The sequence below is a fragment of the Pteropus medius genome, unplaced genomic scaffold (assembly GCF_902729225.1).
Source record: "Pteropus medius unplaced genomic scaffold, Ma_sr-lr_union100, whole genome shotgun sequence".
NCBI classification, from domain to species: domain Eukaryota; kingdom Metazoa; phylum Chordata; class Mammalia; order Chiroptera; family Pteropodidae; genus Pteropus; species Pteropus medius.
The window spans coordinates 6,144,212-6,164,109 of record NW_024345601.1 but is presented as its reverse complement, the minus strand read 5'-3'; the positions used below and the strand labels follow the sequence as shown (position 1 = coordinate 6,164,109).

Genomic DNA, 19,898 nt, shown 5'->3' with positions numbered 1-19,898 from the left:
GTTTTTTTTTTTTTTTTTTTTTTTTGGATACATGTCAAGCTGCAAGGATTTCTAGATTTTTTAAAAGATCCAGTATACTTACTATTAAGGAGGACATGCTCTGAAAATGGCTCTCACATCTTTATATATTGACATATTGATACGCATCTCATAGATTCAGTCACTCATAGAGTTTTGTGTCTTTCCACACCACAGATGAGACGCTGCCCTCCCTGCAATGGAAAATGCATGGGAAGTTCATATGAGGATACCTATTTTTAAAATCCTACTTTAAATGAAAGTTGACTTAGAGAAAAGAAGTGCACACAGATGGGCTCCGATTAACAAACTATTTTAGTGATAGTTCTTAAAGAGTGATCCCTCGAGCAGCAGGAGCAGCATCACCTGGGAACTTGTTAGAAATGCAAATTCTCAGGCCTCACCTCATACATAAGCAATTAGAAACTCTGAGGGCAGGCCTAGCAGTCTGTGTGCTAAAGCCCTGCAGGGGATCTCATTGCACCCTAATATTTAAGAACCGCTATATTAAGGAAATAAGTTGAGGGCAAATTATAGGGAGGCAGTAAATGTTGAATGTTTGAAAAGAGAAAAAAAGTTTTTCTCACTCTTCAAATAAGATTCATCATGGGATCTATTGACATGGCCAGGCTTCACAGCAATTAAAATCCACTTTCACAAGCAATAGTATGAATGGATATCACCAACATAATGTTGAGCAAAAGAAACCAAACACGGAAGAGTACATATTATGTATAGTTCTATTTATATAAATTCTGAAAACAAGAACAACTGGTATATGCTGTTGAAAGTCAGAGGGATGATTTTGAAGAGAGTAATGCCTGCAAGGGAGGATGAGCAGGGCTTCCAGGATGCTAGATGTGTTGTTTCTTGAGCTGATGCTGCTTATACAGGATTGTTCAATTTGTGATAATTCATCACACTGTACTCTTATGAAATTTTAGAAATCCTACTTTAAATGAAAGTTGAGTTAGTTATAGAAAATAAATGCACACAGATGGGCTTTGATTAATAAATTAAATGTTTTAGCTTTCCTTTTCTTTGTATATGTTTATCTTCAATGAAAAGTTAAGAATTCAACGTTTTTTTTACAAATATTATGATTGCAACTTTTTAGAATAGTGTTTAATAATGTAAATAACATACACTACAGTTTGGCAGCCCTCTCTCTCTCTCTCTCAGTTGCCCTTCTTACACCTTAAGGCCTCCCCTTAAGGTGGCTCCATTTAGTACTCCTCAGGATTAGAGGATGAGCATAAGCTGTGTTTATGCTCTCCTGTGTCTTCTATTTAAGTAAGGTCCTTCCCTCCCTCTTGGGCTCTGCTGTGTTATCCTTTTCTTGTCTTCAGCTGTTTTCAGACCTATCTCTTGAAATTGATTATTAAGTATTTACAGTAAAATGGCCTAAAGCAGGATCTTGCCAAGGAGATCTACATTTTAAAAAGTCCCAAAAGACAGAGCCAGTTTCAAGTCCCAGAAGAATGAAATGCTCCCCTGAGAATGATGAAAGAACAAGGTGGTCATTTTGGAACTCCATTCTGATTGGCCAACATTAATGCCAATTATCAAGCATTTAGAATATTATCCCAGATTCTCTTATCACTTCTTTATCATTACTATTCAAACACTGACTACTCGATGCAGATTAAGGGTTGATAAAAATTGATTTAAGAAAATCGGAATGAGGAAAGGGAACCTTGAATTCAGGGAAGATTCCATTTCCAAATCCATGTTGAGATTATGTTCTGATATGCAGCAGAAATACCAGCTTGAATAGCTAACATTCAGAGGTTAAATAAATCATCCAAATAGCCATGTGCACAAATGCATATGTCAGTGTTAGAGACAAAATGTTTTTCTACCCAAACACAAACAAATTTCATATGTTGAAACATAGCCAATTGATGGTATTTGGAGGTGGAGCCTTTGGGAATTAATTTGGGTTAGAATAGGTCCTGAGGGTGGGGCCCTCATGATGGGATTAGCGACCTTATTAAGAAGAGGAAGCAAGAGAGATCTCGATTTCTGTCTCTCCACACATACACACTGAGGAAATGCCAGGTGAGGACACAACAAGAAGGCTTCCTTCTGCAAGCCAGGAAAAAGACCCCCACCAGAAACTGAATCAGCTGTACCTCAATCTTGAACTTCTCCAGAACTATGGATAAACAAATTTCTGTTGTTTAAGTCATCCCATCTATGGTATTTTGTTATGGTAGCCTGAGCAGACTAATATCATAAGTTATGGAATTTGGAAAATCTATAATAATGATTTCTATAACTTAATAATTAAACAGTATAATATAGTAGTGGATTAAAATAGAATCTTCCTAGAAATAGAAAATAACACTTTTAAGAAAGTCTTCCTTCCCAAGGTCCTTATAAAATAGAATTTTGCAGTATTTTTTAAATACAGTTTTCTCAGTTTATGAGGCAAAACATTGCCCTTATCATACAAATGCCTCTATACACCCCATTTCTTGTAATACCAGATGTCACCTGATTTTTTTTCTACCAGGGTCATTTTTGAAAATGAGGTTTACTGAACTTGTTTTATTCTACATGACCAGACTGTTCCCCTCTTTAACTTTTTCTAACTTTCTTGGTCCAGTACTTTCAATCTGTGTACAAGGTTCATGAGGTGTTATACATTTGAAATGACTAAAAATGTGAGTGTTTTTTTAAAGAGTGGATCTCAAATAATGCCATACTTTTAAATATAATATTTGTAGAAAAAAAGAAAAATAATATTCTGAAAATGTTTAAAGTATATGTACACATTAAAATTAGATAATTAACTTGCAAAAACCACAAAGTGAGTCAAACTCTTGAGTTATGTGAAAGTGACACATATTAAGGTCACCTCAGTTGGTAGAAAAGTCAGAGAGTAAAGGAACCACCATTTCATTAGTCTCAAGAACTGGATCATTTCTTTGGGAGGCAACTGCAGTTCTAGCAGTTCCTCTAGAAACTCTAATAGTCATCCATTTAAGAAGTATCCAAGACTTTCACCACTTTCTTTTCCTCTTTCTACTCTTATAATGTTACCAAGTAACTCTTTATGCTTCTTTGTTCTACCCATCCATGGCTGTGTTCCTCCCTTCACTTTCAGTGACTCTCTGCCTTTCACTGCACTTTAAAACTTTTTTTTTGTAGAAGTTACTGCCAAACACTCCAAGACAAAGGAATTGATGGATTCCTTTCATCGTAACAGAATATTTGTTCTCTCCTTGGTGAGCTCTCATGATAAGCTGGCCACCGTAATGTCTGTTGGCCAACCTATAGATGACTGCCCAGGGTCCATCCCTCATCAATCGTCTGTGATCCGGCTTTCAAGATTATATGATGTAAAACATGGGAACCTCTTTTTCCAAGTTTCCCTAATCAGGCAGCAGGCACTTTTCCAAACGTTTCCTAATGAAAGGCTGGGTGGTATAAGAGAGTTAGTCACATCAGGAGAGTAGGGTGAACATTGAAATTTTTGCTACCAAATAGCAGGAGACAGGTTAGTGACTATCTTGACTGTATTAGTTTCAGTTTTCAGAAAGGAAATCCTGAGACAAGACTGTGGATGCAACTGGTTTATTTAGAAAGTAATCCCAGGAAGCACAGATGAGGGATAAGGAATTGAGGCCTGGAAGGGAAGTACATTAACAAGCAGGTTACTGATGCGGGGAACTGAGATGCCTTTCCTTAGTGTGTATTCAGAACTGTTTCCCTGAGAGATGAGGAAATGGGGTTTCATCTCCTGAATCTTTTGGGGTATCAGGAGTTGAATATAGCTACTAGGTATTTCTGGCCCATCTGGGACAAGAATGCCTTCAAAGTCTCGGAAATCAGCTCATCTCCTAAAACCACCTGCTCCTGTCTCAGGGGTAGTCCAATGGGATATGAGTGGGGTGCTGTCTGCTATTAGGCCTAGCTGACATAAGCTGTTTCTATTCTAGCTACTCTAGCTCTGGAGAGATCTGTCCTCTTTAGATCTCAGAGATGGGAGTGGGCTGAGAAGAATTGAGAGAAAGAGAGTTAATCCAGCCTGGGACACCCAATTCAACAACAACATGGGATTATTTAGAAAATTGGATTTAATTTAAATTGGATTTAATTTGAATGTACGATAAAAGAGGCCATAGTAAAATAGCTTGTGGTAGATCCACATAATGAACCACTGGGAAGCCATCAAAATTATAGAATTATATTCAATAACATGTGGGAAAGTTGAAGAAAAAAAACATAAAAAAGTAAACACATTCGTTTTCATTTATGCAGATTTGTGGATCCATCTAGGTGTGAGGAACAAATAGATAGTTAATCCAGGTCTTTGAAGTTCAGGTAAAATGAATGATTCCCACAAAAAGGCCTGTGCTTATCTTAGTATCCCAATGTGTCTCTTTACACAATTTGGTAAAAGAAACTTAACTCTTGCTCTGACAAGGTGGGTTATGACTCCTGCCTTGAGGACTGTAGGAATATGAGGTCCTGGCACCTCAGCCACACTCTCCAGGCCTCTGTCTGGAAACATCCTGAGCTCAGAAATTGAAGCATTTATGAATCTGGAGACAGACATTGTCTGCTTCTTCGATTACTCCATGAAATAAAATAACTGAGAAATAGTGGCCAGCTGCTAGGCTGTGACCCTGTGCAGAGTTAGGGCAAAAAAGCACTCATCATTTCTCTTTCGGGGAAGTTCCCTCAGAAGTACAGTCACAAAAACTTTTTGTAACCAGATGTAATTATACCAAAGTGTAAATAAAACATTTGCATTATCCCTGTTTTATAGATAGACTTTTAATAGAATTCCAAGTCAGATTATATTTACATCCATAGCTATTTTTCATGCCTGTGGCCTAGTCAGATTTTTTTTTTTTTTAAATAATGTCAAGAGAGCTTATGGTGGTGCTAGGCTTAGCAAGGCAGAGGGAGGAAAGAATAGAAAGGAATCAGAAGGTTGAAGGACAAGGATAGCAGGTCACAGACGACCAAAACAAGAGCAGATTTGCCTTTGTTTACTTGGCCAAAGGGGAAAAATTAACTTGATGGAAAAGGTAATTAAGCATTTCTTTTTCCATCATGGTCCAGCCTAGCTTCATATCCAGCTGTTCTGTTTTACATTTTGATGATTCTTCATCAAATAGCAGACTTAACTATGGTCAATGTGGTACTGACATCACATGGCACTACTCCCCCTACTATTAACCTTTATTTTATAAATAGGTAAGAAAAGTCTCAGAGTGAGAACTGTCCAACTTAGGCAGATAATGAGGGAAGCATGGGAATGTTTACAGAGAAGTGTTACAGGGAATGTTTGCAAGAAGTCCAGAACAAAAAGACAATTTCAGCAAATCAGCAGATTAGCATTGTAAGGTATTTGAGAGAGATTATCTAGCTCAACATCCTCAGTTCTTAGGTGCAGAAACTGAGATTATGTAAAGGGAATAGGCATTCCTAGAGTTAATGACTCTAGTAGTTGTAAATCTAGAATCCCAGCCCCAAGCCAGTATCTATCCCATCATGATTGATTCTCTTATTTGCTTGTATTTTCAATAACAACCTGCAGAAAAATATCACCTCCAAGGGAAGAACGAGCTGGTTTATATAAGTTCACTATTCAGAATTTGAAATGTGTGTTTTAACAGAAACAAAGGTAGTGGTGCATGATGTTAGTTTTCCAACTGTGTCTCGAAGACTGTTAGTGCCCAGATTCAATAACTCTGGAAGTGATTGGCCACTTTTTAATGATGGTTAATGAGAGTATAATGGAGACAAATGACTGCCATAGCTCATTGGGCTTCCCAACGCTCAGGGCAATGTCCTGTCCTATGGACCCAGTTCCTATTTAGGTAAATATAGTTCAGCCTTGTATATCCAGCTCCACTGGACCAAGCACAGTTCAGATCATGGCCACCTGAATACTGTGAGAACACACTGCTGGATATATTTTTTCTATGTAGAGGAATAGTCACTGCAGAGGTTTGATGAGACCGTAATCAGCTGTGAAGACTCCAGTTTATTATTGATAAGCACGCTTTTCAGATAAAAGAAAAACTACTTTAATCTAATTGCTTCACATAATAAATAAGCCAGCAATTTAAATGAGCAGACCAGGATAAATATTTTGCTTGGTATAATCGAATCCATTTACAAGAATCAAAGGAAATCCAAGTGAATGTATTTCTGTGCAACTTTTGTGTCAAGCTAAGGTACTTGTGTATGGATGTTTACATGTTACAGAGCAAAAATATTTGATGTGTAGATGTTTATACATAGCATTTATTTTGTTTAGACCCATTAGAACTTTTACATCAAAATGACCTTGTGCTGCTACTCTCAATGGTCATTGGGGGCTACCTCTCTTACTAGATGGATTTTGTATACCTCCTAGCTTGAAAATGGCTTCAAAGATAGTTAAACATCTATACATTTCTTTTTTTTTACTTTATTGCCACCTCTAATTTTGATGCAAAGTGTTTTTGCCTGATGGATTATCTTCTTCACTTATTAATAACACATTACCATATTTTTTTGGCTATTTCCTCACACCAAATTTAACTCAGGAACCCAATACTTGCCACCATCAATGAATTGATGGAGTGGGCATTAAGTTCTGTAGCTAATTTCTCAATAATAGTCCAAAAAAACCTTTTGCAAGATGCCAGTATCACTGGCATTAGGGTATAAATATCTATGGTTATTTTTAATTTTGTTGGGATCACGGGTCCCTATGAGAATATGATAAAAGCTACCTCCTCCCAGGAACATATTAATAAATATATGCACAAAAATGAACATATTAATAAATATATGCACATATTTTGCATATTGGTTCAAAAGTGTTCATGGACACCTGGAGTATATTCAGAGATCCCTTACAGTTAAGAACTTTCATTGGGACATTTTAAAAAGCAATAGCATTTATTTTGATTTATAGTTTAGATATGTTTATTAAAATTTCAGTGGCTTCATCATTAATCATCAAAGTTGTAATCTATACAAGTACAATTCTGTGTAGACATGTATAATTGACTGCATTAAAAATGACCTTTTTGGAATTTCTATTTTATTTTTTTTATTTTAATCTATTTAAAATATCTTTTTAAACCTTCTCAACTTTCTAAATGATATTTTTTTAATTTGTAAAAGATTTTTTTAATTCTTGTTAATCTTAAAAGATAACCTATCTTTAGAACTTTGGCTTTGAATTTAATATTTGCATTTTAAAAAATTCTCTGATAGGACATTGACCTTAAAGATTTTGAAAGTCAGAATCTACATATAAATTTAATTCCAGTTCTGTACTATTAAAATAACATTGACTGAATCTCAGAATTAGGTGATAACTCTTACGTGTTTTTAACATTACCACATGATAATCTTTAGAATTAAATAAAATGTGAATCCAAGGTGCTGCAAGAATTTAGTATATACAACCAAATTTTTATGATCTTTTACAGGACTTACATAAAAATAAGCTCTTTTAGTGACCATATCTACTGGATATATTTTATCTCTTTGTTATTAAGAATAATAATTTTATATACATATACAGTACAGTTTTCATCACCTTCTAAGCAGAAAAGCCTCACTATTATCCCAACCCTGCAACCAAGTGTAGTGTAATAGGACCCATGATTTAAAACTTTCAAGATTTAATCCAGTCTAACCAAAGTTCATGAGACTAGAAATTCAAATAGACCTTTTAATAGAAAAACTGCAGTGGTAACAATCTTCCATAGCTACCTGGTTATCTGTGGATGCTGTCATTAGTTCATACTTTCTATCCCGCTTTATTACTGTACATACAGTAGGTGTATGAATGTGGAACCATTTCTGGAGAAGAGGCTCACATACAAGACAAAATGAACTTGTGGCTTTGGTGATGGATTATATTGATATGAAATCCTGTCATCACTTAAAGATGTATATTTCTGTGCACATAGAATATACTGAAACATCATATTTCTAGAATGCGTAGTCTTTCATTATTTTATTTCTAAAATGAGGTCACATTTTTAGAATTGATAGTGTGTTACAGTTCATTTGGTCACTTTTTTTTTTTCTAATACTACACAAAATAATAGTGCAAGTAACAATGGTGTCTTGGATTCAGTGAAACACAGTGTATAAATTAGAGCACATAAAGTCAAAAGGTGCCTTAGGAATGTTACAACAACTCCTCAAGGAAATTGAAGTTAAAGAGTCAATTAATTTGCTAAAGACATGGATTTGATGACAAAACAGGTGCAGTCTATTGATCAATTTTTCAAGTACTCGCACCCATCTTATGTGAATCATTAGACCATAAACTTGTAAACTCAATATAAATCACTTTTTAAAAGACATTTCTTCTGCAATATTTGGTGCATAAAACATAATGTTTGTGTAAGTTAGAAAACGTGAATAGAGTATAAATGAATAAATTTTAACTGTGTGCAAAATATACACACGACTACATATTGAATGATACCATTTCCATAAGCAAGTAAAGCTAAAACACTTTTAAAATTAAAGGTTAGCCTGATTCATATAGTACCTTTTTCAGTCATCATTCAATTTTAGTGTTAATGCAGAAAAAAAAAGTAATCAAAAGATATTTTTTAAACCACATGTTATATTCAAAATTAAAAAAAGCATATTTTAACGGGAGCTGGTTTAAAACAATTTGACATGAGTGACATAACAGTTTGGAGAATGTGTCCATGTTTAGTTTTGCTTCCAAATTTGGACTTTGAAACTTATTGTAAGTCTCAGAAATAAATAAGAAGCTGAGCAGATAATTAAACATTTGCCTTGGGGGAATTATTTGCAGTTAATTAAAACCATACACTTTGGGTGTATACTTGCTTCACTGGTTATTAAATTGGAATCGTATATTAACTACCCAGGTTTCTCACTTGTCCATCAAATGTTGCTTGTGGCAGGTTAGAGAAACAAACTTTCTCATAATATTCCAAACTATGTTGTTTAAAGCTATCTCTTAGTTTGAGGAGGAAGAGAGAGAAAAGGGAAAGGAAAACAAAGAAAGAATGATTTGTTTTAGATTCCACCTAAGTCAGCTCTGTTAGGGAATTAAAATGCAACTAAGCAAAATAAACTCAGTAGAGAATCCATTTGTAGGTAAAAGAGGTGTCGTTCTACCATCCTCAGCTTTCTTCATGTCCACATACATACAAGATTAGCTCATAGTTTTGAAATATCTTTGGATTATCACCCTTTTAGCTGCATGAAAAATATCCACTAGATTGTAACCTCTATGAAGGCAGAGATTTGTCACTTTGATAACTACTGAATCCCCAAGAACAGTGTCTGGCGTAGAGTTGACCCCTAATAAATATTAAAAAAAAAAATGCAAGACCGATTTTTTGTCTTTCTGCTGACCTATTCACATGCTCTTTATGATGGCTTTTTAAGGAGCCTCCAGAAAGTCCTCAAACATCCAACGATGAATCCTTTCTAGCTTTGCAAGAGTCCATACTCATTGGAAACCTTTTAGTCACTGTAAAATACCTCATGTGACCAAAAAAAGATGAATTTATGCTGATCCCACGTTTAACTGTGCTATACAAGGAAGAAGATGAAATTGCACAGAACAGAAGTTTTACATTCCCCTTTGCTATTGTTCTATTGGTACAGTTTATGAGGAAGATGAACAAAGTTCCACATCCAGCTTTTCAAGGACTTAAGGCTCCTACATATGAACAACTACAGTACTGAAAGCATTAGGAACACTAAAATTAGATATTACTTTAATCTTCTTTATTCTGCCTTCCTTTCATATCTTTTTGCACAATTCTGCTATGACTTCCATTGATGCATAAAGCCTGCTTAAATTTTCTTCTTTGTTGCAAAAAGATGTACCAACGAAATCTCTATCATATTTACCTTGCAAATTTTGTATAGACATCTTGTGCAGTCCTTCAAGAAAAGCCTATTTATTAATGAAATTATTTAAGTATTTTAATGGTATTTAAAAAATGATAAATTCTATCCCCCAAATATAAATCTATCATGTTAGTGGTGGAAGATGCTCTATTTCCTGGTAAAAATGCTTACTAGAGGTTTTGCTTGTCTGTTGTGTCAGATTCTGCAAAAGATGATAATATTACAAAAGACAGTGAGGTAACCGATCATCCTGTATGTGACCAAGATCATCCCAAAGGTAAGTGATAAGATACTTTTCCAGTTTTTTTTTCTGCTGAAGAATATTATATTTTTTAAAAACTTGGGTTTTAAATTTTCTGGGAAAATTGGAATTTGGTAATATTTTATTAATGCTGAATACTAGGTGATTGGTAGCTGCCACATTTAGATAGGGCATGGTCCTCATCACTCATTACATTTTTACTAGGCTGGCTTTATTTCTTTTTATTCCTGCCTGAACTCTATGGGCATTGGGTTTACAACTACTGAAATGAAATGAAAACGATGATAATAAATGTGAGACAGAGAGAGAATAGGTCCAGGAGATTAAATCCACACATACTTGGAATACAAAGAAGAGAGACTAGAACAAACAGAAATGAAGCATCTTTAGAAATATAACAGGAAAAAACAAAGTTTTCCTAATGCAAACCAGTTTCTCCATCCAAAACACAAAAATACACATTATATTTATAGGCAAAGATAATGAAAACTCAAATGAAAACAGGAAACTACAAAGCCTCATGGAATTTCTGAAGACCGATGATAAAGAAAGGCTTTTAAAGCGAACAGGAATGTCAAATTCAGGTTACAAGCAAAATGAGATTACCCTTAGCTTTCTTCTTCCAAAACTCTAAATACTAGAAGAAAATGGAGTAACATTTCCAGAACTCTAAAGGACACAGTTTCTATATTTAGTGAAGTTATTCATGCCTGAATTCAAGAGTAATATTTTCTCAGGAATACAAAGATTTAGAAAATATGCCACCAAGTATCCTTTCTGAATAAACTTATAGAAGGTCTGTGCAAAAACAATAAATATAGAAAGGAAAGAAAAATTCAATATGAGAAAGGCAGAGTTGGATAGGACTATGTAATAAATGTATAAAAATACTGAAATAATTATTTCAAATAGTACTGTAATATCTTAAATGTTTGCTTTACCTTTGAAAATTGTGGTATATGTCATTTAAAAATGAAAAAGAAAGAGGAGACACTTTTTCCCTCAGTGATGAAAGTTTAAATAAATTAGACCATTACTCTCACTGAAGACTAGATAACTTAGACAAAAAATATATATATAAATGATAGGTAAATAGATAGGTAGATGATAGATAGATAAATTAGATAGATAGATAGATAGATAGATAGATAGATAGATAGATAGATAGATAGATAGATAGAGGGATAGAGGGATAGAAAGATAGTCAGATAGTCAGATGATAGATGGAGAGAGAGAAAGAGAAGCAGAGACAGAGACAGACAGAGACAAAGACAGAGACACAGAGAGAAAGAGTCTGTTTAAAGGCATCAGACAGCTAACAAGATAGAGAATTGTCAGTCTATCTTATGGGAGAAAATGGATATACAGAGATGTGAGTTCAGAATCTGAAACTGTTTTTACTTTAGGGCATTTGCTGATTCTTCAAAAGGTATCTTGAATCCCATTGCTCAAAAGGGTAAATCTTAGTAAATCCTGTGTGCTGTTTGAAACCTCATAGGCATGTGCTCTAGAAGGAGGAATTAAATCAGCAGTAGATCAGCCTTCTGAAAGACTGTTGCCCAACTTTGGATCATCTCAATCCCCAATTAAATTATAACCAACCCAGATTCCAGGCACCAAAGAAAAGCAAATGTAAAATATTTATTAGATGAAAAAAGTGTTGTAGGTTTCAAATCATTAAATAAACAATTTGTTAAATATAATTTCCAGCATACATATACAAAAAAATCCCCCAGAAAACAAAAAACAGAATAAATGAGGAAACAAGGTAACCTGTAAAACAAACAAATAGTCAAGAATGGTAAGCCCATATGGGCTGAAAATATTAGAGTTATAAATATGAAATATAAAACACGAAAAGTATGTATAAGGGAATAAAGGCAAGATTGAAATTTTTAGCTGAGAACTGAAAATTCAAAACAAAAAAGGGGGGTGGGGAAAGTCTAAAAGTAAAAGATACCGCAATTGAATGAAGAATTCAGAGAATGGATTTATGGTTTAACAGCATATTAGACACAGATGAAAGAGAATTTGTGAATAGATGTTATGTCAGAAGACTATATCCAAAATAAAAATAGTAGAGAAACAAAGGCTGGCAAACGCTAAAGAAAGGGAAAAGACATGGACGATAAAATGACAAAGTTTATCACCTATGTAATTTAAATTCCAGACAGAAAGAAGAGAAGAAATTGGGCAGAAGCTATATTTGAAGAAAATGTGATAAGAAATTTCCTAGAGTAATGAAGGATATCAGATCATGTGTTCCAAAAGTCCTTTGAACTCCAAACAAAATTAATTCACAACTAGGCCCATCATAGTAAAACTACTGAAAGCCGAACACAAACAGAACATCCAAAGAACAATCTTTAAACAATTAGACTGACAGCTGACTTTTCAATAGATATGATGGAAACAAAAAGACAATACAAGAGAATAGCTGCCAACCTATTTTAATCCCAGGGAAAATGTATATTTCAAGAATAAAGTTTAATTAAGGACATTTCAGACCAAAAAAAAAAAAAAAAGAGTTCATCACCAAAGAGTTCTGATGTTCTTCTGGTAGGAGGATATTGATCCCAGATAGAATGTCAAAGATGAAAGGAATTAAAAACAAGGTAAATGGTAATTATTGAAAAGTCTAAATGGATATCGATAACAAAAATCAATGATTATTATATTGATAATTATGTACTGTGGGAGTTAAGATATACTTAGACTTAAAATATATTACAATAATGGCACTTACTGGGATGAGGTAAATTAAATTTAAGTGTGCTAATGCTTTTCCATTTTCATGGAGAATAAAAACACCAATTAATATTAAGATTTGGTATGTCTCAAAAAATGTCAGGAAATGAGATGAGCCCTGTGGTTGTACCAGCTGAATGCTTGGAGAAACTTCTAGGCCAAAGTGCAGAAAGGAGTAACACAGGCAGAGTCCAACAGACTCCCTGATTTGAGGAGACAGAGCTGAGACAATTGGAAGGCCAAAGTATCTAGTTTTTTTCAAGACAGAGTCCTGGAAAGGAGAAAGCTCCACCAAGGGAATGCTCTAGAGATCAATAGAGGGAATCTTACAAGTCTTCAGCTGAGTACTGATTAGTGCATGTGTTAGGGGAAATTACCAGTGCATGCATGAGAGGCTGGGTAAAGAACACTAAAGAATTTGAAGAAATTATACCTGGAGCTTACACAGGGCTGGGAGCAGTGCCTATTTTCATATGCCAGACTGAAAAACCTAAACATTCATAGCAGGCTTAGAAGGATTTTGCCACAGTAGTGGAACAAAACTAGCAATATATTGAATGCTGCTCTTGTCCTCCCCAATTCAGCTTAAAAGCAAGACTTGAAAATATCAAACTCTGAATAATTTAACTGATCCAAGAATGCATCTCAAAAATATTTATAGAAATATAAATATATCTCATACCCATCAGAGTAATTGACAAAATTTTAGGTCATAAAAAGATGTACTTGAAGACAAATTTCCATGCATCTCTTGTGTTTCTGCATATTTTACAATCAGAGGCCCTGACTGCCTTTGTTTTAGCCAATCTTTCCAAGGCTATTTGCATAGTGAGCAATCTTGCAAGACAGAGAAACTCTCTTCCTCTGGAGAAAAGAACAGGCTGTTTACAGTCTTGGAAGATAAGAATAGTTCCCCTACACATATACACACACAAAATTAAAAAGCAGACATGCTTATTGTCCATTATAAAAGACTCAAATTCTCTAAGATCAAGGTTCATCCTCTGTAATACAACCCACTGGGCATGCAGGTATCACTTGGTCACCCTATGGAAACTGCAGCTTGGAACAGGCACAAGTACTCTGGCTACCGCTATTGCTCTGATAATAAACTGTTCTTCCTGGCCTGAGAGTCATGTCTTCTGTCAGTATCCATGGAATTTTGGCTAGCTAACTTGCTAATTTGCAAGTTGAGTAAAATTCTAGACTCTTCCCAATTCTTTATAAGAAGCACGAAAGTATGACCAATAGAAGAAAATAATCATTTGATAGAAATCAATCCAGAAATGGCATAAATGGAGTAACAGTATGAAAATCATGTTAAAAATTATTATAAGTGTATTCCACATCTTCCAGAAGCTAAAAGAAGTATTGTCCATGTTAATTAGAGACATGGAAGATATAAAAAGACCTAAATTGAATTTCTAGAGATGAAAAACAGTCTCTGGGATGAAACAGTCTCTGCGATGATGATAGGAATAATGGCAGATTCAACACTGCAGAAGAAAAGATTAGTGAATTTGAAGATGTAGCAATAAAAACTATCCAAACTGAAACACAGAGAGAATAAATGACTGAAGGAAAGAAAAGAGCATCAGTGAGATGTTGAAAATTTCCAAAGGTAATTCCAATTCCTATATACATGAATTGAAATCTCTGAAAGAAGGTGGATGGAAGGGCAACAGAAAAAAATTGAAGTAATAATGGCTGACTTTTTTCAAAAATTTCATGAAAACTATGAAGCTAAATATCCAAGAAATTCTATGACCCTGAAGCACACAAAAAACAAAAAAGAAAAGAAAAAGAAAGAAAATTATATCTAAACACATCATAATCAACTTACCGAACACCAGTGATAAAGAGAAAAATTTCACAATGGGAGGAAAAAGACGAATTACATACAGAGGAACAAATATAAGGGCAAAGAAGATGCTTCATCAGAAACTACAAACTATAATTACAGGCAAAACCATAGATGAGTCTCACAAACATAATGTTAAACTAAAGAAGGTACAAAAGCATATATTTTATAATTTATTTATGTCAACTTTAAAAAGCAGGAAAAATAACTATAATATTTAGAAAGATGTGCATAAGTGGCAAAATGATAGAGGAAATCTAAGTAGTTATTACTGTGAAAGTTGGAGTTGATTAAACTTTGGTTTGTTTTGATTGGGCTATAAGCTGGGGCTGAATGGTCATCATAAGGATATATAGATTCTCTATTTGTTTTTGGTTGTTTGATCTCTATTATTTTTGTGTACTTTATGATATTGCATTTTTATAAAATAATTAAAATAGAAAGGAAGAGAAGGAGGTAACAAGGCTGGAAATAAGGAAGACTGAAAAGAAATGAAGCATCAGTGGCATAGTTTATACAACAAAGATTATGGTAGGAATGGAGGGGTTGCATATAATGCTGACTTTGATAATAGTAATGAAAACTAAAGATTTTACTATGTCATAGGATCCGACAATATATTAGGTTTAATAATAACTTAGAAAAATTTTATGATAATCACAAAAAAAAAGACAATAGAATTAAAGGAAGATTTCTCACTTTCTAAATTTCCCAGAAAGATTATTCTAAACATGAGAGTATATTCACTAATGCAAATAATAACCAAAAAAAAGTAGCAGTGTAAAATAAACACAATTTAACAAATAACAGAAACACATGCAAATAGTTATGACAGTAAATGTAATTAGATTACTTTATTAAGTGTTAAAACTACTCAGGTTGAATTAACTTCAATAAAATGGTAAAGGTTTAAAAATACAAAGTTAGAAAAAGGTATATTTGACAAATGAGCATTAAAAGAAAACATGAGAAACTACTTTAGAATCTATCCAGTTAGAATTTTGGCAGAGTCTCAAGTGAGAAAGTTAGTCTTTTTATATCAATAAAATTTAAATCCATGATTAAATATAACAATCATGGATTTTTGTGTGTCAGATGATATGGAACAATACAATATGAATAAAATCCAATTGGAAATGCAATGGGGAATTCATGGCTATAATATTATCAGCCAATAACGGAATAAGTAGACTAAAAATGACATGGAATCTTTGAAAAATGTCATTAACACTGTAGTCCTACTATAGGAATGGACAAGCTGATCGATAAAACAGAATAAAGAGTTTAGAAATAGGCCCAAGGAGATATGGGATTTCAGTACATATTCAGGCTGACATTTCAAAAACAGATGACTCAATAAAAGATATTAAGACAACTATTTGGCCATTTGGAAAAATAAACTGAATCCCAGTCTCATTCCTTATGCCAGCTTAAATTCTAGAAGGAACAAAGATGAAATGTAAAAATGAAACTATAAAAATAATAGACTAAGAGAACCAAAGGGTATGTTCTTTAAATTTTGAAATAAAAACTACTTTTTGAACTGCAAATATATACACAAAGACACATGATTGTAAGCATATATGTTATAAAATATGCTCAAATACATATATATCTGCAATACATGTGTGTGCATATCCCAATATATCTCATAAAAGAGATTTGGGTAAATCTGAATATATAAATTTAGACATGATAAATAAAGGTTATAATCAAATTCTACAGAAAAACTACTAAGAAAAGGTTTTCTCAGCTTAAATGACAATGAATTAATTTTCTTTTTGCAAAAATAAAGACCTCATAAATCAATTAAAAAATAAATTTAAAAGAAAAATCCAAGAGGAAAATGGACAGAGAACTCAATTATAATTTTCAAAGACAAAATATAGTTATTGTATCTATGAAGACAGACCTTTCTCTTTATTACTTAAAGAAATGCAGATAAAACATGATTTCAGTGTCTTCTCCTTTTGAATATCAGACGTTTAAGTAGGATTGAAAATACACAGAATTTGTATGAACAGACTGTCCAAACATGCTCACACACCATTTAATTGGTAGGAGATTAGCAGGCATAACTTTGTCAGCAGTTTTGACAAAATCTAATAAAAGGTCAAATGTTCATATTTTTATCCAATAATTATGCTTCAGGAATTTATATTAAAGTACCACTCATTAAAAATATGATGTTATTTATCCACAAAAATGTTCATTGCAATACCGTTTAATGGAAAAAAAAGAGGAACCATCCCAAAGTTTGTCTATAACATGGAATATAATGCATTTTTTTAATTAAGATTTCTGAAGAAATTGTAATGACAGTGTAAAGATGCTTATAAAAATATAAACTAAAAAAGGAAGAATCAAAGTGTAAATTCATTTTAATTCCATATATATGTGTGCATATATATATATATACACACACACACACACACACAGAGACATGCACACAAACACACACATAGAACAGGTATATATGTTTATATACATACATATACAGTGTGTGTATATATATATAACTATGTATGTATACTCGCACAAGAAAATGATAGCAGTTTACAATATTTACAGTGGCAATCTCTTAGTTGTAAAATTATCCATAATTATCAATAATTGTATGTATTTTTCAGTGTTTCTATAGGAAATTGCCTTTCTTTTATAACTACAAAAAAATAATAATTTTAGAAATAATTTACATTAGGAAAGTTTTACTTGCCCTACAAGAAAACTAAAGATGACAAAAGATAATCAAATTTCCACTAATTTAAGTTTAAATTTTGCTCTTAATCTGGGATATTTTTAAACATAGTAAAAGTACAACTTTGAATAACAGCAGCAATCAAGTTTTACATTTAACAAAAGGACACGATTTCTATTATCTTTAAAACGAACATCAAAAAAACAAAGTCTTTTTTCTTAGGAAGATCTGAGCATCTAATAATCTACAAACAATAAAACTGCATTGTTGTTGCTATTGGTTAAAAACAGTTCATTTACAGAGGGAGTTTAGGTTTACCCTCTAGAAATGTTTAATTCCAGACTGATATTTCCAGACCAATTTTTATGCAAATTAATTAAACATTAGCCTGAGCCAAACTTAATTAGCAGGTCTCCAAGAACACAATCACGTGATCTATTTCTAAAGAAAAGTGAATGGATTTTTGGATTATCTGTTCTGATAGTTCCCTCCCATTAATATGGATGATTGAGTTCACTCTATAAAAAATATACATATAAACTGTGAGATCTTTTATGTTCTGTTGTTTCCTCTGCCAGGAGGGATTAGGGCAAAAGACAGTGGGTGGAATTCAGCTAGACTGAATGTGGAGAAGCAAACATAAAGCTTGCCCCCATGGGGTCAAGAAAGCAAGATGGAATGTGGGATGTCTGTGCACTGAAGAGAAAAGCAGATGGCGGGAGTCGTTGTTAACACACAGCGGGCCTGGACGTGAGGCAAGGAACTCACATACACCTCTGTGTAAGATGCTAAATCCTCACTTTGCTCAGGATTGAGCAAATACAATTGTTCTTGGATTTCAAAGCTGTGCACCTCATTTCTTACCCCATTTTTTACTAACTTTATTTCAGAAAAATTATAGAGAAATATATATGCATTTCCATTTCAAGAAAAGATTGCCACAGTATGTTGGGCACACAGGTGAAATAGATCAAGAGTAGGCACAAGTGAAAAAGGCAGGGGAAAGAAATACTCCCCAATAAAGCTTAGCAATGGTCTCTCAACCTCAAAGTGCAGTGCCAGACCTTACTAGTCACAGAGAAATACCCTATTATTCATCAGCAGCTGTAGGCTACCACCTCTCATGGGCCCATCATATCTGCAGTGCCCCAGACCCTGCTGAATTGTAGTCTTCCTATTCCTGAAAGAATTCCTCTGAAATTTTATCAAGTGGAGCACACTGGGACTAGAGATACACAAGAATATGAGTGGTTGCTTCTACTCTCCAAATGCTCTACTCTTTACCTTCATTGTATAGATAAAGCCAGATCACAAATAATGAGTTCCCCATATCAACAGTGATAGAGAATGAGGCTCACTCAATAAGTAGTGAAGTTTCCCTCTCAATATTGTCTTCCCAAATGTCAGTGGTGATGAGTATCTTTACCAGGAGACATATCCTCATATAATGCCAAAGTTAGAATCTAAGATATTATCTAGTTTTTTTGCCTTTTAAAAAAATAACAATAAAATTAAAGCCCAGTGAGGTTATGATTTGCCTAAAATATCCATTTCTTCTTCCAGGATCTTTGCAATAAATATAGTATATGAAGTGCTTAGTAGCCTAAGGCATTACCTTGTTGCTAAAAAGTACAATAGGAGGTTGCAGTCCCTAATTACTATTTATAATAGAGTATTATAATACTCAATGAGTATTATAATAGAGGGCCAATTAAAGTGATAGTTATTGCTCACTTCTTACGTAGTGGGTGCTGAGAAAGGAAATTTGAACAAAACACATTTTATCTTCACAATGCTTATAACATGGTAAGAGAGACAAATGCAGATACAGCTGTATTACAATGTAACAAGAGAACCTAAATAGATGAATGAGGGAGAAACTCAGCAAGTAAAGATGTGATCACTCTATATGGTACCCAAAAGTGAGAAAGGTAGAAATGGGTTTTGAGGAAAAGATTTTATGTGGCTTACTCTTCCATGTTAAAGAAATGTGTGACTAAAATTATATTTCTCTATAATTTTTCATGACAGTAAAAATTAAAGGGCACAATTGGAATCCTCACATATTTCAGGTGAAAGTGCAAAATGGGGCAAACTCTTTTGGACACTGTTTTCCAGGGTCTAGTAAAGCTAAATATATGTATTGCCTATTACTTAGCAATTTCATTCCTGGAACAGTATACATCAATGAAAAATAATGAATAATTGATAGACACAACAACTGGGATTAACCTCTCAGAAACAGGTGTAAAAAAAGTGAGATACAAAAGAGCATATAATGTATGTTCTGCTTATATGAAATTCAAAAACAGATAAAATGGTTACCTTTCACCTGTCGGGATATCTACAGGTACCAACAGAGGAAGTTACTAGTGGTAGAAATGTTCTCAGTCTGGGTGGTGATTACACAAGGAGATACATGTCTGTATATT

General features: G+C 33.7%; 1 protein-coding gene across 1 annotated transcript in view; it reads left to right on the top strand.

The window, feature by feature from the left end:
- MACROD2 (mono-ADP ribosylhydrolase 2) overlaps nucleotides 1-19,898 on the top strand; it is a 1,804,338-nt gene that overhangs the window by 1,726,443 nt on the left and 57,997 nt on the right. The window contains exon 14 of the mRNA XM_039874459.1: nucleotides 10,097-10,174. Coding sequence (XP_039730393.1) covers nucleotides 10,097-10,174 — 78 coding nt within the window. The remainder of the gene's footprint in view (nucleotides 1-10,096; nucleotides 10,175-19,898) is intronic.